The sequence below is a fragment of the Lissotriton helveticus genome, chromosome 5_1 (assembly GCF_964261635.1).
Source record: "Lissotriton helveticus chromosome 5_1, aLisHel1.1, whole genome shotgun sequence".
In the NCBI taxonomy this organism is placed as follows: Eukaryota; Metazoa; Chordata; class Amphibia; order Caudata; family Salamandridae; genus Lissotriton; species Lissotriton helveticus.
In genome coordinates, this window is record NC_136065.1 from 1,485,934,928 (window position 1) to 1,485,960,026 (window position 25,099).

Genomic DNA, 25,099 nt, shown 5'->3' on the forward strand with positions numbered 1-25,099 from the left:
GAAGGAAAGAATTTAACGTCTAAATAAATTGACCCCAGCGCATCAGGGAATTGGGTGAATGTGTATGGGCCATTGTTCTGTGATAATAATGATTGAAGATTGATCCCTGATCAGGTATTAGTTTTGCGCTGGATCACACGGTCTGAGCACAAGTGTAGTTACATGTATTATTTAAAAGTGGGAGTCAGGACAATATTTCTGCTGTACAATAAACTTACTGCATTATGTAATAACAGTATGGTACATTATCTGTGATTCTTTCTACAGGAAGTATAAACAAATGACTGGTTTGAAGGTAAGACATACTCTTGCCTTTCTGTACATACCTTGACAGAGCAGGGATAGTAGGGGATCTATTTTTGCCCTGACAAAGGCCCGAGACCCCTTGTGTACTGTTGTGGGGTCCAAAACATTTTGGTGGGAAGACAAAGGATGAGTGAGACCTAATCTCACTCAACATCCACTGCACAAAGGAAATCCTTTGAGTTTACAAAGAGGCAGTTTTAATAAACTGGATCCCACATATATCCAATATCATTCATTTTAATCTCTCTCACCATGACGTTAAGAACAACCTGGAGGTACAATCCCATCACGGCGGGATGGAGTAGCCAATGATGAAGCATGCCACAAGGAACATGTATGAGACTACTCTGTCCAGGATCTATGATATTGCTCCCACGTTATTCAGACACTTCTAAAGCATCTTGTGAGTGGAGATATCACTACTGTACCTTTTGTGTAGGATTGTTAGTCCGTTTGAAGGATGTAGAGAGGCATTTAACCTATACCCCCCTCTGTGTGATGTACCACCCTGCACTCCTTATCTTTTGTTGCAGTGGGAGTGTCACCAGACACCCCACTGTTCCTTTGCAAAAAGGTAGAAAGGTGAGGTGATAACATCAGTTATCCTCACTGCTGCCTTCACACGTTGCTCAGGCACATTGAACAGTTCAAATTAAGAAGTGTTAATCTAGTTATTACAGTGGAAGCAAAACAAGACCCCTACCCCTAGAATGGATTAGACTAGCACACAGGAGTCCATGGAAACAGTGTCTAATATGACATTGATGGAGGTATCCATCCTACCTGGCGCACCTAATTAGGAATGGTCTTACAGTAAAAATAAAATAAACCTATTTATTTACCTTTCTTGGAAAAGGTAAACATGTTTTTCAGATTGTTTCTTTCATGTCCGTCTTTGAATCTTAATTACCTTGTGATGGGAGCCTGCTGTTAATCCTGTTTTCCAATGGGAGTGTCGCAGTACACCCAGCTTTCACTTTGAACATAGGCAACAATATGATAACATCAGTGACCCTCCCTGCTGACTGCACAAGTATCCACTCAGAAAGCCAGCAAGGTGTGTGTGGTGTTTCACATGCTATGCTTGGCTCCTATGTGTTCTTGTTCCTATGTATGAGGTAGAGGGATTCCAGTATTGTCCGCTGAGAGCCTCGCGGTGCCTGCCAAGAGTCACTCTTCTACACTTGTGCTCTAACTAAACCTCAACTCGGTCAGCCTTCTTCTAACATCAGTCGCCCTCCATGCTAACTTTACACGTGTCCACTCAGACACTTAAACGGCACAAATTCTCAACGTATTATGCAGTTGAACTGATTAAGCAGATTGAGTGGGGCCCACAGAACTACATGAAGCTTTAGGACAAGCTCAAACTGAGTGTTCTCCAATTGTAAGGAGGCCTAGGGGGGGCCAGGAGGATCCCCTGAGGGTGGGGTTCTGCCCCACCTAATTCCTCCTCTCCCCAAAACTGCATCTGCTTCGTATGGCATGGCATGGTGAGCAAAAAAACGATGGATTTAGGCCTAGATCTCTGTACTGTGGTGAATGTATGACATTGTGCTGCATTCTGTCCATCTATTGTTGTTTTTGCATTTGTCACCCCGAGTGGGACGGGTATGCACAGAGGTGGGTCTTGTGCTGCCCATGCCACTGGAGTCAAGCTATCCTGGCTGATGAGGGCTGAAACCCCAAAACCGGTCCTAGGATGCTTGTTTCCAGTCCAGGGAGGACCTGGCCTAGCAGTTCAGGCTGGACTGTTCCCCTTCTGCACAGGGTCAAGACTGATTTGCATATGGCTGGGTTCAAACTGGATTGGCTTGATGAGCAAGCAAACAATGGATTTAGGCCCAGGTCTCTGCACTGGGGTGAATGTATGACATTGTTCTGCATTCTGCCCATCAATTTTTCTTTTTGCATTTGTCACCCCGAGTGAGACGTGTATGCCCAGACATGGGTCCCGTCTGTCCATGCCACTGGAGTCAAGCTATCCTGGCTGATGAGGGGTGAAACCCCGAAACCGGTCTTAGCATGCTTGTTTCCAGTCCAGGGAGGGCCTGGCCTGGCAGTTCGGGCTGGACCGTTCCCATTGGGCACAGGGTCAAGACTGATTCGCATATGGCTCGGTTCAAACTGCAATGGAATTGTGAGCAAAAAAACAATGGATTTAGGCCTAGATCTCTGTACTTGAGTGAATGTATGACACTGTTATGCATTCTGTCCATCAATTGTTCTTTTTAGGTCTCGGCCTGTTCCAGCGCATGCGCTGATCTTGGCAGAGACAGTTAGTAGCTCTCAGAAATGCTACTTTGCCGTCGATCAGCTTGCTAGAACGCGCATAAGAGCGCACACATGCGCATTATAGCAAGCTGATCGCCAGCAAGGTAGCACTTGCGGTGACACGTGTGCGTCACCACTCGTGTTAATTTATTTTTATTTTATTTTCGCGGCCGCGCGCTTACTGCTTCTTCACTTTTGCCTTCCAATGGAGTACTTTTTCCTCCTAGCTACTTACAGTCCCTCGCGTCTGCAATAAAGCAGCAGAGAGTTCAACAGGGCGGTTTGTACTTTTCCTGCCATCAAGGGGACGGATATCATCTCTCTCCCTCTCTGTAAAGCTTTCTGCATTAACAGCATTGCTTCAACAAGGCGGAAAGCAGCCACAGAGATATCTCTAGAGTGTACAGATGGTTAAGAGCCAATTATTTGGTCCAGATGGCATCCGTGGCCGATTGCAATGTGCCCCACGACACTCTTCCCCACAAGTGCAATGAATGCTTCCAGGGCCCTAGCAGACAAGTGGCGTGAGTCAAGACAAGCGGAGCGGATACACTGCCTTCATCACATTGGAGCATTTTTAACTATAGTGAAAGGATGGCGAAATCACTGCCGTCAAGTTAGTCTGTAAAGAGTGCTGTAGAATCCTGTCTGTCTGTCCTATCTGTTCCCTTGGCTGTAGTAGCATTCTTTACTTTGAATGATGTCATATTCAATCACAGGTTCCCAATGTTGCATTTTGAACATATTTACACTTCGTCTCGACTTTGCTAATCTCTTGACTGCAAACCCTGAAAGGTACAACTGGCAGCATATTGCAAGCTTTGTGTGACACGTTAAGTTTACCAACTAACCAATATTCTATTGTTAGTCTGTCAAGAGAGGATGGGGAGAGGATGTATTCCGTCTGCTTAACTGCCGACTCTGGTGCTGGAAACCAGGGTTCGAGCCTCGAGGTCGCGTCCACATCCTGTGATGTTGGGCAAATCACTTAATCTCCCCGTGCCTGCGATTTACAGGTAATTTGGGCACACGCAGAATGCTGCGTTACAGAAGTAATTGTCACCAGGCAGACATCGTTTAGAGGGGTCAGTTGAAGATAGATTAACCTAACATTTAAGACAGGGCTCATTTGATAAGAACTTTCTGGACATCTACCAATTGTATCTGTTTCACCTCATGTGTCACAAGATAAATCGTCATTATTATTATTATTGTAATAATTTTACTTATTTATAAATAATAATAGCAGCAGCAATGGCTATAATGATAATAATACCCTTTTATTATTATTATTATTACTCTTAATACCAACTGTGTTTTTGCACCTAAATTATCTCTGTTTCTGATGATGTTGCACTTGTGTGATTTTCTATCTAAAATTATTTCCACCATCTTGCAGATGTCACACCGAGACATGTTTTTTAGAGAATAGGAAACCGAACACAAACATATGAGGAACATAAAAAGGCAAGTTACAGAGAGACACAACACACTCCGTGCACATTTAAGTATACTTGTTGCATTTGTAACTCTGAGTGGGATGAGTATCCCCATACGTGGGTCCCGTGCTCTCCATGCTACTGGAGTTAAGCTATCCTGGCTGGTGAGGGGTGGAACCACAAAACTGGTCCTAAAATGCTGGTTTCCAGTCCAGGGAGGACCTGGCCTTGTAGTTCGGGCTGTACTGTTCCCATGGGGCACAGGGTCAAGACCGATTTGCATATGGCTGGGTTCAAACTGGAATGGAATGGTGAGCAAACAAACGATGGATTTAGGCCCATATCTCTGTACTGGGGTGAATGTATGACATTGTTCTGCATTCTGTCCATCAATTGTTCTTTTTAGGTCTCGGCAACGAGAACTATTGTCGCCTAGTAAGCTAGCAAGGGACTACAGAGAGGTGGACGAGCCGACCAGGGTCTGTGGACGCGCACAAAGGCAGGCAGGCAGGCAGGCACGCGCCAGACACACACACAGACAGACACACGCACGCACGCATGCATGCATGCACACACACACACACACACACCCTCCCTCTCTGCCCACTCCCTCTCTGCCGCCCCCCCCTCTACCCCCACTCACCGGGCTCTTTCCCTCTGCAGCGGGTCAGTCACGGCAGCAGGCAGGCTCGGTGTCTTCTCGGCGATCTTCAGCTGATGTGCACGCTCACGCTGCGTCTCCTGCGCGCCCACCACGCTGTTTCGCGCCCGTTGATCCTCAGCTTGTGATTACTACTTCTTCTAACCCGGAATCTAAATTACTATTTCTTGGTTCTCTAACTCCACTCTGTTGATTCGTAACAAACTGATATTCAGCACATTTCACAGTCTCGCTTTTGCTTCTCATAAATACAATAAGATTATTTTAAGCAATGTCTACCCTTCTTTTGGTTCTGTGCCTATTATGCTTCGGACTATAGAGTTTTAGAAAGTGTGGTGGAAGATTCCATGATATCAGTGGTGTGCACAGTGCAGAGTGAGTGTGCAGAGTGCAGAGTAGTGAGTGCAGAGTAGTGAGTGCAGAGTGTGAGTGCAGAGTGTGAGTGCAGAGTAGTGAGTGCAGAGTGAGTGGGCAGAGAGAGTGTGCAGAGAGTGTGCAGAGTAGTGAGTGCAGAGTGAGTGTGCAGAGTAGTGAGTGCAGAGGAGTGAGTGCGCAGAGTAGTGAGTGCGCAGAGTAGTGAGTGCGCAGAGTAGTGAGTGCAGAGTAGTGAGTGCAGAGTAGTGAGTGCAGAGTAGTGAGTGCAGAGTAGTGAGTGCAGAGTAGTGAGTGCAGAGTAGTGAGTGCAGAGTAGTGAGTGCGCAGAGTAGTGAGTGCAGAGTAGTGAGTGCAGAGTAGTGAGTGCAGAGTAGTGAGTGCAGAGTAGTGAGTGCAAATTAGTGAGTGCAGAGTAGTGAGTGCAGAGTGCAAAGTAGTGAGTGCAGAGTAGTGAGTGCAGAGTAGTGAGTGCAGAGTGAGTGTGCAGAGTAGTGAGTGCAGAGGAGTGAGTGCAGAGTAATGAGTAGTGAGTGCAGAGTAGTGAGTGCAGAGTGAGTGTGCAGAGTAGTGAGTGCAGAGGAGTGAGTGCAGAGTAATGAGTAGTGAGTGCAGAGTAGTGAGTGCAGAGTAGTGAGTGCAGAGTGAGTGTGCAGAGTGAGTGTGCAGAGTGAGTGTGCAGAGTGGTGAGTGCAGAGTAGTGAGTGCAGAGGAGTGAGTGCAGAGGAGTGAGTGTGCAGAGTAGTGAGTGCAGAGTAGTGAGTGCAGAGTAGTGAGGGCAGAGTAGTGAGTGCAGAGTAGTGAGTAGTGAGTGCAGAGTAGTGAGTGCAGAGTAGTGAGTAGTGAGTGCAGAGTAGTGAGTAGTGAGTGGTGAGTAGTGAGTGCAGAGTAGTGAGTGCAGAGTAGTGAGTGCAGAGTAGTGAGTAGTGAGTGCAGAGTAGAGAGTGCAGAGTAGTGAGTGCAGAGTAGTGAGTGCAGAGTAGTGAGTAGTGAGTGCAGAGTAGTGAGTGCAGAGTAGTGAGTAGTGAGTGCAGAGTAGTGAGTGCAGAGTAGTGAGTAGTGAGTGCAGAGTAGAGAGTGCAGAGTAGTGAGTAGTGAGTAGTGAGTGCAGAGTAGTGAGTAGTGAGTGCAGAGTAGTGAGTGCAGAGTAGTGAGTAGTGAGTGCAGAGTAGTGAGTAGTGAGTGCAGAGTAGTGAGTGCAGAGTAGTGAGTGCAGAGTAGTGAGTGCAGAGTAGTGAGTGCAGAGTAGTGAGTGCAGAGTAGTGAGTAGTGAGTGCAGAGTAGTGAGTGCAGAGTAGTGAGTAGTGAGTGCAGAGTAGTGAGTAGTGAGTGCAGAGTAGTGAGTAGTGAGTGCAGAGTAGTGAGTGCAGAGTATAGAGTGCAGAGTAGTGAGTAGTGAGTGCAGAGTAGAGAGTGCAGAGTAGTGAGTAGTGAGTGCAGAGTAGTGAGTAGTGAGTGCAGAGTAGTGAGTGCAGAGTAGTGAGTAGTGAGTGCAGAGTAGTGAGTGCAGAGTGCAGAGTAGTGAGTGCAGAGTAGTGAGTGCAGAGTAGTGAGTAGTGAGTGCAGAGTAGTGAGTGCAGAGTAGTGAGTAGTGAGTGCAGAGTAGTGAGTAGTGAGTGCAGAGTAGTGAGTGCAGAGGGCAGAGTAGTGAGTGCAGAGTAGTGAGTGCAGAGTGCAGAGTAGTGAGTGCAGAGTGCAGAGTAGTGAGTGCAGAGTGCAGTGCAGGTATGTGCAGTGCAGTGCAGGTGAGTGCAGGTGAGTGCAGTGCAGTGCAGGTGAGTGCAGTGCAGGTGAGTGCAGTACAGGTGAGTGCAGTGCAGTGCAGGTGAGTGAAGTGCAGTGCAGGTGAGTGCAGTGCAGGTGAGTGCAGTGCAGGTGAGTGCAGTGCAGGTGAGTGCAGTGCAGGTGAGTGCAGTGCAGGTGAGTGCAGTGCAGGTGAGTGCAGTGCAGTGCAGGTGAGTGCAGTGCAGGTGAGTGCAGTGCAGTGCAATGCAGGTGAGTGCAGTGCAGGTGAGTGCAGTGCAGGTGAGTGCAGTGCAGGTGAGTGCAGTGCGTGCAGTGCAGGTGAGTGCAGTGCAGGTGAGTGCAGTGCGTGCAGTGCAGGTGAGTGCAGGTGAGTGCAGGTGAGTGTAGTGCAGGTGAGTGCAGTGCAGGTGAGTGCAGTGCAGTGCAGGTGAGTGCAGTGCGTGCAGTGCAGGTGAGTGCAGTGCAGGTGAGTGCAGTGCAGGTGAGTGCAGTGCGTGCAGTGCAGGTGAGTGCAGTGCGTGCAGTGCAGTGGAGTGCAGTGCAGTGCAGGTGAGTGCAGGTGAGTGTAGTGCAGGTGAGTGCAGTGCAGGTGAGTGCAGTGCAGTGCAGGTGAGTGCAGTGCAGGTGAGTGGAGTGCAGGTGAGTGCAGTGCAGGTGAGTGCAGTGCAGTGCAGGTGAGTGCAGTGCAGGTAAGTGCAGTGCAGTTGAGTGTAGTGCAGGTGAGTGCAGTGCAGGTGAGTGCAGTGCAGTGCAGGTGAGTGCAGTGCAGGTGAGTGCAGTGCAGGTGAGTGCAGTGCAGGTGAGTGCAGTGCAGGTGAGTGCAGTGCAGTGCAGGTGAGTGCAGTGCAGTGCAGGTGAGTGCAGTGCAGGTGAGTGCAGTGCAGGTGAGTGCAGTGCAGGTGAGTGCAGTGGAGTGCAGTGCAGGTGAGTGCAGTGCAGTGTAGGTGGGTGCAGTGCAGTGCAGTGCAGTGTAGGTGGGTGCAGTGCAGTGGAGTGCAGTGCAGGTGGGTGCAGGTGAGTGCAGTGCAGGTGAGTGCAGTGCAGGTGAGTGCAGTGCAGGTGAGTGCAGTGCAGGTGAGTGCAGTGCGTGCAGTGCAGGTGAGTGCAGTGCAGGTGAGTGCAGTGCGTGCAGTGCAGGTGAGTGCAGTGCAGTGCAGGTGAGTGCAGTGCAGTGCAGGTGAGTGCAGTTCAGGTGAGTGCAGTGCAGGTGAGTGCAGTGCAGTGCAGGTGAGTGCAGTGCAGGTGAGTGCAGTGCAGTGCAGGTGAGTGCAGTGCAGTGCAGGTGAGTGCAGTGCAGTGCAGGTGAGTGCAGTTCAGGTGAGTGCAGTGCAGGTGAATGCAGTGCAGGTGAGTGCAGTGCAGTGCAGGTGAGTGCAGTGCAGGTGAGTGGAGTGCAGTGCAGGTGAGTGCAGTGCAGGTGAGTGCAGTGCAGGTGAGTGCAGTGCAGGTGAGTGCAGTGCAGGTGAGTGCAGTGCAGTGCAGGTGAGTGCAGTGCAGGTGAGTGCAGTGCAGGTGAGTGCAGTGCAGTGCAGGTGAGTGCAGTGCAGGTGAGTGCAGTGCAGGTGAGTGCAGTGCGTGCAGTGCAGATGAGTGCAGTGCAGATGAGTGCAGTGCAGTGCAGGTGAGTGCAGTGCAGTGCAGGTGAGTGCAGTGCAGGTGAGTGCAGTGCAGTGCAGGTGAGTGCAGTGCAGGTGAGTGCAGTGCAGGTGAGTGCAGTGCAGTGGAGTGCAGTGCAGGTGAGTGCAGTGCAGTGCAGGTGAGTGCAGTGCAGTGTAGGTGAGTGCAGTGCAGTGGAGTGCAGTGCAGTGCAGGTGAGTGCAGGTGAGTGTAGTGCAGGTGAGTGCAGTGCAGTGCAGGTGAGTGCAGTGCAGTGCAGGTGAGTGCAGTGCAGTGCAGGTGAGTGCAGTGCAGGTGAGTGCAGTGCAGGTGAGTGGAGTGCAGGTGAGTGCAGGTGAGTGCAGTGCAGTGCAGGTGAGTGCAGTGCAGTGCAGGTGAGTGCAGTGCAGGTGAGTGCAGTGCAGTGCAGGTGAGTGCAGTGCAGGGGAGTGCAGTGCAGGTGAGTGCAGTGCAGTGGAGTGCAGTGCAGTGCAGGTGAGTGCAGTGCAGGTGAGTGCAGTGCAGTGCAGGTGAGTGCAGTGCAGGTGAGTGCAGTGCAGGTGAGTGCAGTGCAGGTGAGTGCAGTGCAATGGAGTGCAGTGCAGGTGAGTGCAGTGCAGTGCAGGTGAGTGCAGTGCAGTGTAGGTGGGTGCAGTGCAGTGGAGTGCAGTGCAGGTGAGTGCAGGTGAGTGCAGTGCAGGTGAGTGCAGTGCAGTGCAGGTGAGTGCAGTGCAGGTGAGTGCAGTGCAGTGCAGGTGAGTGCAGTTCAGGTGAGTGCAGTTCAGGTGAGTGCAGTGCAGGTGAGTGCAGTGCAGGTGAGTGCAGTGCAGGTGAGTGCAGTGCAGTGCAGGTGAGTGCAGTGCAGGTGAGTGCAGTGCGTGCAGTGCAGATGAGTGCAGTGCAGTGCAGTGCAGGTGAGTGCAGTGGAGTGCAGGTGAGTGCAGTGCAGGTGAGTGCAGTGCAGTGGAGTGCAGGTGAGTGCAGTGCAGTGCAGGTGAGTGCAGTGCAGTGGCATGCAGGTGAGTGCAGTGCAGGTGAGTGCAGTGCAGTGGCGTGCAGGTGAGTGCAGTGCAGGTGAGTGCAGTGCAGGTGAGTGCAGTGCAGGTGAGTGCAGTGCAGGTGAGTGCAGTGCAGGTGAGTGCAGTGCAGTGCAGGTGAGTGCAATGCAGGTGAGTGCAGTGCAGGTGAGTGCAGTGCAGTGCAGGTGAGTGCAGTGCAGGTGAGTGCAGTGCAGGTGAGTGCAGTGCAGGTGAGTGCAGTGCAGGTGAGTGCAGTGCAGGTGAGTGCAGTGCATGTGAATGCAGTGCAGTGCAGGTGAGTGCAGGTGAGTGCAGTGCAGGTGAGTGCAGTGCAGTGCAGGTGAGTGCAGGTGAGTGCAGTGCAGGTGAGTGCAGGTGAGTGCAGTGCAGGTGAGTGCAGTGCAGGTGAGTGCAGTGCAGGTGAGTGCAGTGCAGTGCAGGTGAGTGCAGTGCAGTGCAGGTGAGTGCAGTGCAGTGCAGGTGAGTGCAGTGCAGGTGAGTGCAGTGCAGGTGAGTACAGTTGAGTGCAGTGCAGTGCAGGTGAGTGCAGTGCAGGTGAGTGCAGTGCAGTGCAGGTGAGTGCAGTTGAGTGCAGAGTGGTGTGTATTGACAATGTAAATGACAATGCCATTTATTTATGATTTAAAGAAAAAAAAAGAAATGTCATGAGCAATGCCAATAGCTCTACCTTTAATGATGCCGAGACCATTGCATTGTAAATGCTTGTTTCATATGGTTCCTAGGCATTTTTAGATACATGCAAATGTGCAATACATTGCAAAACATTAAACTAATACATACAGGCATCCCCTCAGATGGTGTGTGCTCTAAAGGTACAAAGAGAACTTTAATAATAATAATAATAATAATAATAATAAAGATACTTGTATAGCGCAGCTACCCCAGCTGGGGTGTCCCGGCGCTAGTACGAACAACAGTAGAGATAGTGGTCAGTATACTTTAGTCATTGCGACTAAAGAGCCAGGTTTTCAAGGCCTTTCTAAATTCCTGTTCGGACTGCAAAGCATGCAATTGAGGAGGAAAGTTATTCCAGCATTTAGAGGTCCCCACCTCGAATGTCCTAACCCTCATTCTGGCTTTCGCAAACCGGGGTGTGGGGAGGTATTGTTTGTGGTTAGACCTAGGAGATCTGTTCTGCTGGTAAGGATGAAGTCTCTTCCTCAAGTAGTCGTCCCCTTCCTTAAATTGCCCAAAAGGCAAACGTAAGGGCCTTAAATTTGATGAGCTTGGCCACAGGTAGCCAATGCAACTGTCTCAGGTATGGGGAAATACGATTGCAAAGAAGGACCTTGCAGACCAGTCTGGCAGCTGAATTCTGCACTATCTGAAGCCTACAGATCAGTCCAATTGGCAGACCCATGTAGAGACCGTTAGCATAATCAAGATAAGAGGTGATTAGGGCATGCCCACTGGTTTTGCATGCTGACTCAGGCAAGAAATCAATACATTTTCTAATGATTTTTATCTTGCCGAAGCAGGCCACGGATACCTGTTGGACATGGGTAGCAAGGGACAGGTCTATGTCTCACCTAACAAAGACACATGGAACACTAAATATATGTCTACATTCATCTCAGTATGGGATTTATCAAGTCTTGAACGTGCATGTCCATTCTGTACTGCCCCGGGCAGTACTGGCGCATCAGCTAATGACAGGTTGTGCCATTTAGGAAATGCCACCCCATGTGTCCCTTGGTACACCGATACATGCCAGTTACACTTGAACTATATTTGATCAACTTCCTATAATTCATCATGGTTAAGCTCTATGTGATGTCATGGCTTGAGTTATCATTGAGCTTGTGTCATATAATTAGATTTCCAAGCTGTCACTGGAAGTGTCAAAGGGCATATGATGCTACTTTTAATGTGATTTTTAATGGCATGATATCAGTGACTAATATTGTGTTAAAGATGGATGCGTATGTAATAAATATCTCTACCTTTGGACAATGATACAAAATCACTACAAGTGAGTGTAATGCAGCATACACCTTGGAAAGCTGCTCGGAATGCACGTGGCCCTTTTTCCCCAAAATGATATGATTGTGTTACAACTAACAGAAAGAGTACATGGTCAAAATGCCACAGTTATGGATTTGGATTGCATTCCAATGTGCAAGCAGAAAGAGCAGAAAGTGCTAGCCATAGGGGAAAGTGAGTTTACATTAAACTTTACATCTTTTAATCTTCCTACATACGAAGGAAAAGTAAAATAGTGAAGAGATGATTATGCTATTTGCTACATCAATAGAACAGAAGGGGCCCTGCAGCTGCGACAATAGGTCTCCGCAGGACTCCCTTCACTTTGTTTTACTCTGCCCCTTTTACTCAATGTCCAGACGCAGATTCCTTGTAAGCCTTTTGAAAAAAGCTAATTTGGTCCATGCTAGGGAGGCACTAGTATTCTTACAGAAAGCTGCGGAACCCCTAACACTGTGTAGCATTATGAATTTTATCAAGGTAGCACTTCGTTTAAGGCTTACTAGAGGAGAAGATTGAAATGCTTTTATTTTAAATTTTAAGTGTTAAATATGGCTATATTGTTGTATTTATGTTTTGTAAATCTACTGTACAAAGAATCTTGAAATGTTAAATGACTTTTTACTATGTATATTTGAGTGTGCTTTTATGGTGTTTTTTAATCACCGAATAAAGTTTCGACTTGACTTGACTTGATTATGCTATTCTTTCTGAAAACAATAACAAATTGTTTTCACCACTGCTCAGTTGGTAAGTTTCTGAACGAGGTAAACTAATGGTAACGTCGTGCATACTTTTGTTCAACATTTAATAAAACACACCAAGAGACCATGATGATTAGACCCTCTTTCACTCTTTATGTTAATTATAGTGATTATTTTTATGCAATGGTATTTCACATTTTTATATAATGCATAATAGATGAAGGCAAACACACTTTCACGAGATTTATAAAACACAATACTTAAAAATTCTGAGTTTAAATGTTCTACAGAATCAACAGGAAATTTCCCATACCCTCCATGCAGTTTTGCAAGCAGAAACAAAACTCATTAATAGGAAAGTGCCTCTTTTGTTGCATGGTCACCTTGTTGGATTGATGCTGCTGGTTTTTTGTTTTTGCACCGGGAACCAGTGCATGTGAACTGACTAGGCCTGGTCGGAGCTCGCAGAGTTTTCACTGTGCAGAATTCCGCAGATTTATACTCAAATTCCACGGAGTTCAGCCAGCGGGCGGAGTATTGCTCAGCCACCTAGTTTGTTCACATGTATGCATTAAAGTCAGGCCGTATTCAAGAGATAAGCATAGCGGCTCCCTGAGGAGTGTTAATTTTGTTCTTGGCTTTATAAAATAATTCTTGCGCAGTCTGAGTCTACATGAGATTTGTAGTGCGCTGGTCGCTGCAGAGTTTCAAGCAAGCAGCGCTACAAGGCTTCGTGGCGGTCCGCTTAGAATGCATGTGGCATGCATGCACTATGCAAAAGAGCAATGCAAGTTATTAATCCCTTGTGTGCTGGTGACGAGCTCAGCTCATCATGAGGGACGGTGTTGAGCTGCCCTCATGACAAGCTGAGCTCGTCACAGCCGTTGGAACGTTCGCACGTGGGGATAATTTCCCCGCTGTGCTGAACGTTCGAAAACGGGTGTGGCTGTCACGAGCTCAGCTCGTCATGAGGGCAGTTCCGCTGTGCCTCATGATGAGCTGAGCTCGTCACCAGCACAGCGGCGCCGCGCACGGCGCCTCCCCAACCCCGCACAGCGGGGGGGAAACACCCCGCAGCAAAGGGGTTAAACATGAATGTTTGGAAGATTAATGGCTGCGTGACAAGTGATATAGGGCCACCGGCTACGGACTAAACATCATCTATGTGCAGAAGGAGAGTCTAGTGCTTTTGGCACGCACATGGCTAATTTATATCCCATCCCTTCGTCTCCTCTCCTCCTCATCTTGAACTCGAGACTGTGCTGTGCGGTGTATTCCAAAGTTCAGAGGCTGCACAGGTGACTGGCCAGCTGCTCGGCGACCTCCGGCCAGCAACCCCCCAGTGCTGCCCTGGTACTAGTCCAGAGACTCTGAGCCATTGAACCCATCCAGGGTGAGCCGGGAGATGGCGATTTGGGAGGAGCAGGTGGTGGAGGGCCTGGATGGGTCTTGGAGCTAGGCCGGGAAAGTGTGCTGCTAGAAATGCACAAGACACGGCCCATATGAGTGGCAGTGGTGGCTGGTGACATCTGAAAGTGGTGAGGGTAAAAGTTCAGGATGAGTGCCCTTTGACGAGTGAACGTGGTGAGTGAGGCCAACTGCCATAAGGAAGGTTCGGGGTGGGGGCTTCTCCTCCAGGAAAATTCTTGAGAAAAGAGTGGGCAAATGATGCATTTTCAACCAAGTCTGGGAAAGCAAGAAGGTTAATAAAGCAATTTTAAAAGTGCAATTATGACATCAATAAGGAGATTTTATATGATAATGAGGTAAGTAGGTGCTTCTCCATTATTACAAGAGAACTTAATAATGTTTGCAGGCCCTGTTCACCACTCCTGATGTCTCCTGGATTTCTGCAGACCAGTTCCTGGACCAATAAAAGTACTGCTCTCATGCAGTTTATAATAGTAAACAGCATTGCAAGTATTGGCTGGGACATGGGAATTCAGCGCTCCATTGGAGACCGATGGGGCTGTGCCTCTGCTTCCCAGCTCCATTATAGCGATGAGTGGGGAAGCTTGAACTACGCATGTCAGGCTGGCTGATAGCGAAATACCGGCCAATCTGACATGCACAGTTCAGACACAGCTGAGTAAACCACGCCTAGGAGCACAGAGGCTGCCAGAAGATAAATACATAAGGTATTTGTGTGTAATGGCTTATAGGCAGTGGGTCAATGCCCCCTACGCTCCTATGGAACAAATGTCCCTGAAAAGAGGCAGCATCCCACCGCCTTGGTGGAAGAGCAGCACCGGCAATGACTGTTTCTCCTTTGGGTGGGGGAGGAGGGGCAGCACACCTCAGCCATAACAGCCCCAGCAATGTGGCACTTCCTGTCACTAGCGGAAGTAGGCATCGGTATAGAGAGAAGATACGCCATTAGTGGCCGGCTTGTAGTTTCTTTTCCCTTAAAGGCACGTGGCACCTACATGTTACTAGTTACAACATAGAGAATGGTCTACAATGTATCCACTGGTGGACCTCATGAAAAATTGACATTATTTCAGCATCATCTTTGAGTATGCCAAAATGCTATGCTGATCACAAGCAATTTCAATTAAATTAGAGGTGAACATGCCAGTTACCTCCACCCTGCCGGTGGAGCACAGAGTGGCAAATTTCTGTGAACTCCATTTGGTAGAATGGTGTTTACCACCCACCCCCATAACTGACCCCTATGACATGCCGAATTTGGCTACACCTAACAGACATATTTAACTTACATGAAAGTCCCTAGTATGATGCACAGAGTGTACACAGAGTCTGTAAGCTAAATCTCGCTAGTGGACTGCAACACTCATTGTAAAAGCCACTACAGCAATAGTGCATACCTGACTGCAGACCTACCACTGTGGCCTGTCTATGCAGTTATAAAACTGCAAATTCAACCTGTCACAAAAAATCCTTTTGACAGGCCAATACCCTCTTTTTACATAGTACTAAGTCACCCCACAAATGGGATTCACAAGTCGGTTCTGGAGCGGTTCTCATTTATCCAGTCTAACAGAACACAATGTTAATAGATTGAAGTAATAATATCTGCAGTCCCTGGGCCATATGTATCATTGAAATTTGCATTCGCAAAGGCCGAAATGCGCAGAATTTCGGCCTTTGCGAATGCAAATTCGCAAAATGATATGTATGAAGGAAATCCCGATGCAAAACAAGGAATTGCAAAATTTGCGATTCCTTATTTTGCGATTGCATTTAAGGAATCGCAAATTTTGCAATTCCTTAAATGTAATGTAAGAAGGCAAAAAAATTTGCTAAATGGCCTTAAGGAATCGCAAATTACCACCAACTTCTAGTTGGTGGTAAGTTGCGAATTCCTTGAAAAATGCACATTTTTGCATTTTTCAAAGAGCCATGTGACGCACATACATGGCACCACATGTGCACCTATGCTTCTTTCAGGGGTGCAACAGGGTGTCCTTTGGACACCCCTGCACCCTTGAAATTATTCTCAATTTGCGATTAGCAAATTGCGAATCGCAAATTGAGAGAAAATTCCCATTCCTTCCTATGGGCCTCCTGGCCCATAGAAATGAATGGGAAAGTATTCCTTAATTGCGAATTTGCAATTTGCGAATTCGCAATTAAGGAATATCAAGAAATCGCTAAAAATTGCATTTTTCTTGATACATTCCATTTTGCGATTATGAAATAGCGATTTCTTAAAAATCGCTATTACAGAATCGCAAAATGGTTCCTTTAACCCGTTCCGCTCTCGCGTTGGTCCAACAGCCGACTCGAGCACTACCTGCCCAGTGCTGCGCACGACTGTTGGCCGATGCAGACCCGCCCACTCTTTAGAACACCCGCACCGCGGCGAAATTCGCGCCGCGGTTAAGGAGTTAATGGTACCTACGTATGTAGACTTGTTCTTAACATTTTCATGGTGTTGGTACCACTAACATTAGCAGCAGTAAATTAGAATGCCTGCTACATCATACAATGAGAACGATGACATTCTCTGTATATTGGATCCACCATTCTCCCTCACAACGAATCCCTTTACACCAGAGTTCTTCAATCTGTGTGGTGCGCTCCACCTTAAAATCTCACCTTTGTCCTCAATTCTACTTCACCAGCAGGCAGAGGGGCACCGTCCTAGAGTCAAATGTCAGGGGGCTGATTCTACAAGCAAACGGCAGAGTGGAGCGGCAGGGGCCCTAAGAAGGGGTGAAAACCATCAAAGCCTCGTGAACAAGTGAATGGTCTTTAAAAGGCTGTGAAGTGCTCGGGTGGGGCTGTGTGTGCGCCCTGGAAGGTGTCTCAGCCGGGGTTGACACACACAATGGGAGAGGGGGGGCGGGGGGGGTAGAAGCTGAAGCCCTTTGAGTCCTATAAATGTTTATGTTAATGTCGAAGTTTTCGTGTACTGGCAGTTGGCTCGATATGATTTACTATCTATCGCAAAGGGTTCATCACTTCTGGAAAGTCGGAACGTGTATGTGTATGTGTACAAGTCATGCTGTATATTCGCAAACTGTATTTTATGAGGTTTGATGATACCTGTGAGTTACTTTTCTCACAGAGATCGTTTTTTTTTACTTGTGGAACTTGTACTTTTGTATAAATAACATGGGTTTAAAACCACCTGACAGTGAGGCTGAATTCCTTGTTTTCCAGACGTTTTCAGACAATACAAATGGAAAGATAATTCTAGTGAATAATTTTTTTTGTGGCAGAGATCAGCATTTAGTTTAGTGGCAGTTTTCTCACTAATAAAGTAGCGCAGAGGGTTCATACTGATTTCTGAAGTGGGCCATATTAAACAGGAAAAAAAAGGATGGCAGGTTGCAACAATGTCCAAAAACCCTTAGCACGTGTGATTTATGTACATAGAAACTGGGCACTGAACACATATTTCAACCCAAATTAAAAAGAGGAGAATGTTTACATTCTGTAGATATCACTTCCAAGATCATAAATTCAACGTGCTTGCACATTTATTATCCCCATTCGTATGAGTGTTTCTAAGGTAGAAATGCATGTGAAGGGTATTGATTAGATGTTCACACATACAACACTTTAGCTCTTTACTTGGACTTAATTCCTTAGTTTTACTTGTGAGAAAGTGTCACTCAGTATCACGAATTTAGTAGTAGAATGTGACAAGTACACTGAAACCATGAAAATGTCTCATATAAGCAATCTCAAAACTTAGCATATAGTCTTCACTCTTCTGAGGCTTGCCCAGTGCCCTGTGGTGGGCTGACTGTTGAGTCCCAAAATCAGCGGACTGTTGCCCTTCCATTTCTGGTGCTTTGCACCATATTAAGATGTCCTTACAGTTTCTCGTTGCTTAAATGGGTGTAATTTCTGATATTTATATGTTTCCCTTCTCTTTGCTTGATTTTGCGCGCAAGAAGGTGTCACTATTAGTTGTTGAAATGTCCCTCATAATTACACTCACTCCTCATTCTCGCCCTTCACTTTCATGCTCACCCTGCACTCACAGCGATCACAATTCCCTCACACTGACCCCCATGCACTCACACCATTCACCCTGCATTCAGTGATCACTCTTCTCTCATAATGCACTTGCGCGCTTTTCCCTGTACCTCAACCTGCAGCCACACAAGCTCACTACCCACCCTGCACTCATGTGACACTTCACTCACCTGTCCCCCTCACTGTTCAATCTGCAATCTCACTTAAACAAGCCCATCACTAACCATGCATTCATTAGTCCCACTCTGCACTAACATGCACACCCAAATTCATATGGTCACCTCACTTACCCTGCAGTCACTCCACTTACCCTACCTTCACACTGTCGCATACCTCATTGTGCACTCACATGTTCATTCCTACCACCCTCACAGCACAGAGGGTTAATGTGCCTGCTACAAAGAAGGTGTACCATGCAGATCAAAGAACTGAGGGGCATAAGTTCAAGGAAGTTGCAGAGTGAGGCGTTAGCAGTCTTGGGTTAAGGTCTCTCTCCGCCACTTCAGAAATGGAAGGCTGCACCCTATTTACAACAATACGGTGCAGCCTTGCGTTTCCCCTGCACTGGCGCTACACTTAGCGGTGTAGCGCCAATGCAGACACCATTGCACCATAGTGCAAGGGTGTCTGCATGCAAGGGAAACATTGTTTATGTACAGAAGGGGGACCTTCCTGTACATAAACAATCTTTAAATGCCATTTGTCACACTTCCATGTGTGCTGCTTAATGCAGCACACATGGAAATCACATTTTTTTCTTTTAAAGATTACAAATACAAGGCATTTTGCTTTTTCCATGTGTGCTGCACAACGCAGCACACATGGATGCAGCAAAAATGAGGAGAAATAATGCATTTCTTCTAGTTTCGCCAGCTTAAGACCGGGGTTTCCCTCTTCTTAATTTTAACGATGCCTCCCTTTTATGCTGCCCTTGTAAATAGGGTGCAGCATCAAAATCAGTGCCTGTTGCAGTGGAACGCCTGCCGCAACACCCACTGCCCACCCTTTCACGCTAAGCATAGCATGAAAGGGGGCCTTATTTACAAGGCAGCGTTAAGCTAAGTTAAGTGGCTTAACTCTGCCTTGTAAATAGGGCAATGCCCCTATCGCCACCACGTCGTAAAAAGTGACGGTGTGGTTTTTATAGGGGGTTGTACATATGCCCCTGAGTATGATAAAAATAGGAGTAGCACTATAAAAAAAATTATATGTTTACCAGAAAGGTGCCATAGAGAGATGAGATGCATTGTTGGTGAGTGGTAGTGAGGGAATTCATGGAGAAGGAGGAGACACTCATTGTTTTGAACATTATTTGCCGGATATGGCCTGGGATATGCAGGTGGCGGTCGATTATGAGGTGTACCAGATTCCAGAAATTTCTGTCAGGTGGTGGGGGGGCTCGACATTTAAAAAAATTCAGCAGGGGGGCTCAACCTTCAAAAGTTTGAAGACCTCTGCTTTAAACCCATTTTTGTCGCTTCTTTCCACATTACACGAACCTTAAACGCTAGGGATTTGACTTACAAATCTCTACCCCTAAACCTCCCCATCTCTGGTTGTCATGCCCTTTGGCTTCATCTATGATGAACAATAGACATTACAACAGCGTATCACTAAGACATCAATTCTGTCCTCCATAAACAATATCTCTTATACAGAAACCGATCATCCTCATTGTAGAATTCAGAATGTTCCTATATCCCTGGGGCTACTGCATGTTGGGTGCGAAAACACTATCCTAGTAGGCGCCCAGAAAAACTCACATACTCCAATAAAGATGATACTCAGAACATCGGTCTGTCTTGTTGGCAACAATAATTCTCACCAGACCCCTCTCTTGATTATACACCACTAACTTCCTGAGAAGGTGCGGCTGACCTTCAAGACCTACTACATAAACTGCACTTGTCTAAAACTTGCACAAAACTCAGTGAGGAACTCTCTATTGCAGGTGGCTCTCATAGAATCAGAGTCATGCCTCATTGGGGAAATCCAATGTAACAAAAACAGAAAAAACATGAAATAAGCCTTTAAATATTTTGCTGCACATATCTTGCACCAACTCTTCTAGTCTACAGGTAGGCTCTAAAAAATGACCTGTTCTTGGCCATTGTACTGAGTGCCTCTCTGTTACTCTTTCTTTTCTTACAAACCTCGCGGGAGATTCTCCATCTCCTCGTTCATCGCTCCTTTTCTTACCTTGGTATTGAAAAGTGCTCCATTTTGCCCCATATGGATAGGACTGTACTCTACAAATCACATTAAAAATAAATGAAATACGTTCAAGCATTGACATTATGGAATCCAGGAGTTAACCTTTTTACCAGCGAAACTGGCACTGGTTATATTCTGTCTACGGATGGCTCAACGATCCTCAGCTTGAACTTTATAGGCAGAGAGACTAATGGCACACTCTAATGATGGCAAATGAAACATTGCTAGAACCAATGTATGAAGAGGTATACATACAAATATATACATGCCAAGTATTTCATTTTTTATTTTGCATTTATTTTATAATCAGCACCACAGCTGAAGGGCAGACAGCGCTGTAAATGCTGTAAGTCGGAAACCCAAATAGTTTTTTCGGAATAGGATATATCAGTATATTCAAACATACACATGTACAGTGACAATAACATTTTATTGCAGGTGTATTAGACATCTTCGACCATGTAGGGCGCTCCATGACAGGCAGATGCTAGTGAAAGCATCTGGGTGATGGGAGTAGTAATGGGTCACAGTTTCTTGAATGGCCAGTTTCCACTCAGTATGTCAAGTAATTGCTATTTCGGCTCTGCTTGGCATGAAGTTAAAATAGGTTCATGTGACCGACATGCCTCAGTTCACAATATCACAACTGAAATATTGACCTGCCACTGTATCACCACGAAAGGTACTTACAGATTTAAGTAGTAAATCTACACTTCTGTATGTATACATACCTTGACAAGTTAGTAGTAGTGTAAACTGGAGATGCAATATTTTTGCAGGTTGATATTTCGACCGCTATATTATGGCATAACGCCAATATTGAAAGATTATCTTTCCTATGCTTTTCTTTGTGTTTTATTCCTACAGATAGAACCCACAAAATGAGATGTGCTTGTATTAAATATGGGAGGGTATGAGAGGGGAGGGGCATATGCTCTACAAAGGCCAGTGATGCATGCACAGAGCCACCCAGAGCTTTGCATTTGTTCGCATAGACCTGTGCCAGAAGACCCTTTAGTTAGTCTTGTTTCAACTCAGTGGAGCAGAAAGTGGTTGCTGACAGTAGGCTATGTGTGTGTGTAGAGATTACCATAGCTCGGCAAATGTGAGTTCAGTCACAAATGGAGGTTCTGGATGGCACCAAAGGTAAGCTCTGGATGGCACCAACATCAGCAGAAGAGGGCGAGTGAGTCTTGTCTTAAAGAAAATGTAAGCTATCCTGAGGATAGGCCTAGGGATATTTCTATGCCTTTAAACTTAAGTTTAAAGGAAGGCTGCCTTAGTATTTTGCATTTTTGGATGGTGAATGAGCATTGAGACTCTGGGGAAGGAGCATGCTTCCCTCCCACAGACTATGTTAAACCAATAGACTGAAGCATTCAACATTTGTTTGTGTTTCTTACCTTGTCCAGGACTGCTGTTCCACAGCTACAAAGAAACAGATGGTGGTTATTTTAAAAATATACCATTACTCTCATGTCTCATCATCCCCTATTGTGCATACATTTTGTTTTAAAGAGTCATGCGAAATTGAATAATAACAATGTTTTTATAAGCACACACTGAATGTAGCAGCGCTGATTCCTCCCAGGCGCATAGGTGTGACAAGGAGCTCCATTACTTGTATCAAGTAGTGAACAGAGAATTAAGGAGTGAGTACTCACTAGGACCGGGCAGGGCAGTGCAGGGAGTGCACTGTTGAAGACAAGCTCCCCCAGAATCAGAGGAACAAGTACAGAGGCTTAACTATGTATACCAAATAAGGAATACTCATATCTTCCAAAATACAACATTTGGCAAAGGAAAAGGGATTCAAAACTCTGCATGCTGTGGAGCGTCACTGATGCGCCAACTGTGTGTAGCCTGCTTCGGACAACCTGGAGGGCTAATTTCAGATAGAGGAGCTCTCCCGTGAGATGTCTCCTAGTCACCATCACGAAAAATCTGGCAATGTGGTGCATACCCGCTGCAACCCCTCCATGGGTGCAGGCCATTCATACTAGGGACCCAACATCATAGGGGTCAGCAGAGTCTGCAGATAGCAGGGTTACCAGTAAAGTCCTGCATGTGTATGTGTTTATTGATAGATAACAGCGGATTTTCTGCTGAGCCCAGTGTTGCAGGGTGTCCAAAGCATGTTTGTGTGCCCGTTGGTTCTGCAGTAACTGGCTCCGAGATGGAGGGGGGAATGTAGTAATGAGGTGGAAGCCTCTGAGAGCTTCCAGATGACTATGAGGGAGCCACGTTTGAAGTAGCTGTGTGGATCATAAAAGATCTCATGAAACCTTGGTTACCATCTTAAAAGCATGCAAAGTGAGCCATGACTGGTTTTTAGCAGATATGGATAGACCAGTTGCCAATTAGATAGGACGCGCAAAACACAATGATTGGATGAACAGGTATTTATAGAGAGCCGAAAGCTTCATTGTGCTAGACGAAATAATAAGGAGAAACACACAATCAACAGGCAAATTAACCAGGAATAAAAGTTTTAAGCCCTTTCCGCACTATTCTTTTGTTGAAGGGGCCACAAGAGGGTGATCCATAGGCTTGGCGCTAAAACAAAAAAAAGCCCTTCCTCCTAAACTGACCTTTACAAACTGTGGAATCTATAAAGAGATAGCTTCTCTGATCTCAGTGATCTATTTGAAAGATATTTAGGGAGAGGCTTAAGAAAAAACATTTTTGATTCCATAAAAAGCTATGTAATAAAGTGAAGGGCTTTAAACTGTATCCTTGTCTCAATATTCGCCAACACTGCTCTTAGACCTTGGAATAGAAGGAAAGATTTTACATAACGTCTATAGCTGTGAAAAGTAGGCCAAAATTAACTAATTAATTTGAGGCTTAAGACTAAGCGAGGGACTCCTGCCATAAGATATGATTCCAAAGATCGTTTTTACCAAAGACAATCACTTCTGTCCTCAATCCACTCAGTCTTAGGAAATTGAGATTCATCCATCTCGAGACAGACACTCAACTGTTATTCAAATATTCTTTTTATTGCCAAAAGGCATAAAGGCTTATCAAGCTGTCAGAAAAGCTGGGTGTCAACAACATAAGAATCATTTTCAAAGCCAGGACCTCTGACAATATTGGGCAATAATTCATGTAAATATACTGAATAAAATAGGTGACGGTACAGATACCTGTGGCACTCCGTAAGGCAAGGGATACATCTTTGAACTATGTGAGGATAGTTTGACAGTGAAACTCATATTCTTAAGTAACGATCAAGACCATTCAAAATGAGTTCCAATTGTGCCCATTTCCTCTGCTTGATTAAGATGGAATTATCTATGGCGTCAAGGTCAATCTGCTTAATCGCAATGAATGATCTACTGTGTAAAATGTGGCACGGAGATCAAGTAGAATGGGCAGGCGAGATCGGAGCCCCATTGGTCTGTCATCTAAACGATAATTTATTTCAAGAACATCAACAAGTCATTGGGCTATCATCTTTTCTACCACATTTGTCAAGCAAAGAGATGGGCCGATGATGACTTACTTTCTAGGGATCTATATTTGTTTTTTATGGTACTTTACCACCTCTATCTTCTGAATATTGGAAACTATTCCCCAAATTAACAAAGAGTTCTGAAGTGGGGTAATTACAGGTTTATCATCACGACTGAACAGTCAATTAATGGTAAGGCATGACTATCCTCAATATCTGCGAAGGCCCTTCTGAGATGTTATTTATGGATCATCAAATGGTCCGCAAAGACATATAGGAAATTAAGCATCCCAAGCATTAAGTGTATTAATAAAAACATTCATGAAAAAATGGGCAAGAACATGCGTGCAAACGATATCTCACTAAAAGGAAGCCCACTAGAGCACTGCACAAAGACATAAACTAAAAAAAAATCTAATTCAAAGGAGGATGCAATATGGTTCATAATTTAACAGAACAGCCATAATAGCACTGCTAGCCAATGGACTCAAAGCAACAGAGTACTGATATCACTAATGACACTGGAGACACTAGCTTCCTGTGAGGGGTGTCAATCCATATAGTAATCTGAATAAGAGGTACAGTGCTTAAGAGATTGCCACACACAGCAGTAGTCGACCAGAATCTAAGGACAATGATTGACTACAGCAGCAAATATTCAAGGAGCAGACTGCCACAGCATTGGACCTTTATGATTGATAAGAGAAGCTCACAACACCCTAGGCCCTCCTTTAAAAGGGCCACAATCAATCAAAGGGGCAATGCCTTTGGTCACTGGACAACGTTTGCAAAGCAGCGAGGAAGTCATGGGATAAACAGAAAATTGCAGCTTTTGGAGGATCTAGTGGGGCATATGTTATGTTATGTTAACCAGCATTTATAGCGCACACGGCTACTGGGAAGTGTCCAGGCGCGAAAGCCTAGGCAGGGGAGGTCAAAAATTAAATATACGACAAAAGAGCTAAAAAAGCCATGTTTTAACTGCTTTTTGAACACCCTAAGATTGTGGATGTTCCTGAGCTCAAAAGGCAGGCTGTACCAGGCCAGAGCTGCCTTTACAGAGAGGAAGCACCCTCCCATTCTGGTGAGGTGGTAGTGAGGAACATCCGCCAGGCATTGTCCCCCAGACCTCAATTGTCTCGATGGAACATAAAACTCAAAGCACTTCCTAAGATATAGAGGTCCGTTTTTGTAAAGAGAGGAATGGGCAATGGTCAGTTCCTTGAACAGAATGCGATGTTCAACCGGGAGCAAGTGCAAATCCCGCAAAGAATGCTTAATGCTGGATCTGCCCGGAATGCCCAATAGCATTCTGGCAGACGCATTCTGAATGATCTGAAGCTTTTTTAGCTGGTAACGGGGAAGGCCAGTATAAAGAGAGTTAGCATAATCCAGCCGCGAGAGGATAAGAGTGCGGGTCACCATTTCTTTAGCCACTTTCGGGAGTAGCGGCAAGAATGTCTTAAGGAGTTTCAGAGTGCCAAAGCACACTCCTGAAAATTTGTTAATCTGCGTAGGGAATCTAAGGTCCTCGCCAAACCATATCCCCAGATTTTTAGCTGGGCTACCTATGGTTTTTGGCATAGGGGATCCCTCTGGCCACAGGTCATCCCTAAAGTTCTGCGGGAAAGACCCATAAAGGAGGACCTCAGTCTTATCCTCGTTGCATTTAAGTTGTGCCTGCGCTAACCATTTAAAAACCGCAGTGAGAAGGTTTTTTGCGGCGTCAGGAGATACCTCATCTTTTTTCCAGGGAAAGAGCAGCTGGTTGTCATCAGCATAAGAAATAATGTTAGCACCCAGCCCCTCCGCCACATAAATCAATGGTGTCACATAAACATTGAAAAGTAATG

The 25,099-nt window shown here is 46.1% G+C and overlaps 1 protein-coding gene across 3 annotated transcripts in view; it reads right to left on the minus strand.

Annotated features, from left to right (window-relative positions):
• Window positions 1-25,099, minus strand: part of TRAF3IP3 (TRAF3 interacting protein 3) — a 356,734-nt gene that overhangs the window by 208,607 nt on the left and 123,028 nt on the right. For all 3 annotated transcript variants that reach the window (XM_078644495.1, XM_078644496.1, XM_078644494.1), the window contains one exon: window positions 21,193-21,217. In XM_078644495.1, coding sequence (XP_078500621.1) covers window positions 21,193-21,217 — 25 coding nt within the window. The remainder of the gene's footprint in view (window positions 1-21,192; window positions 21,218-25,099) is intronic.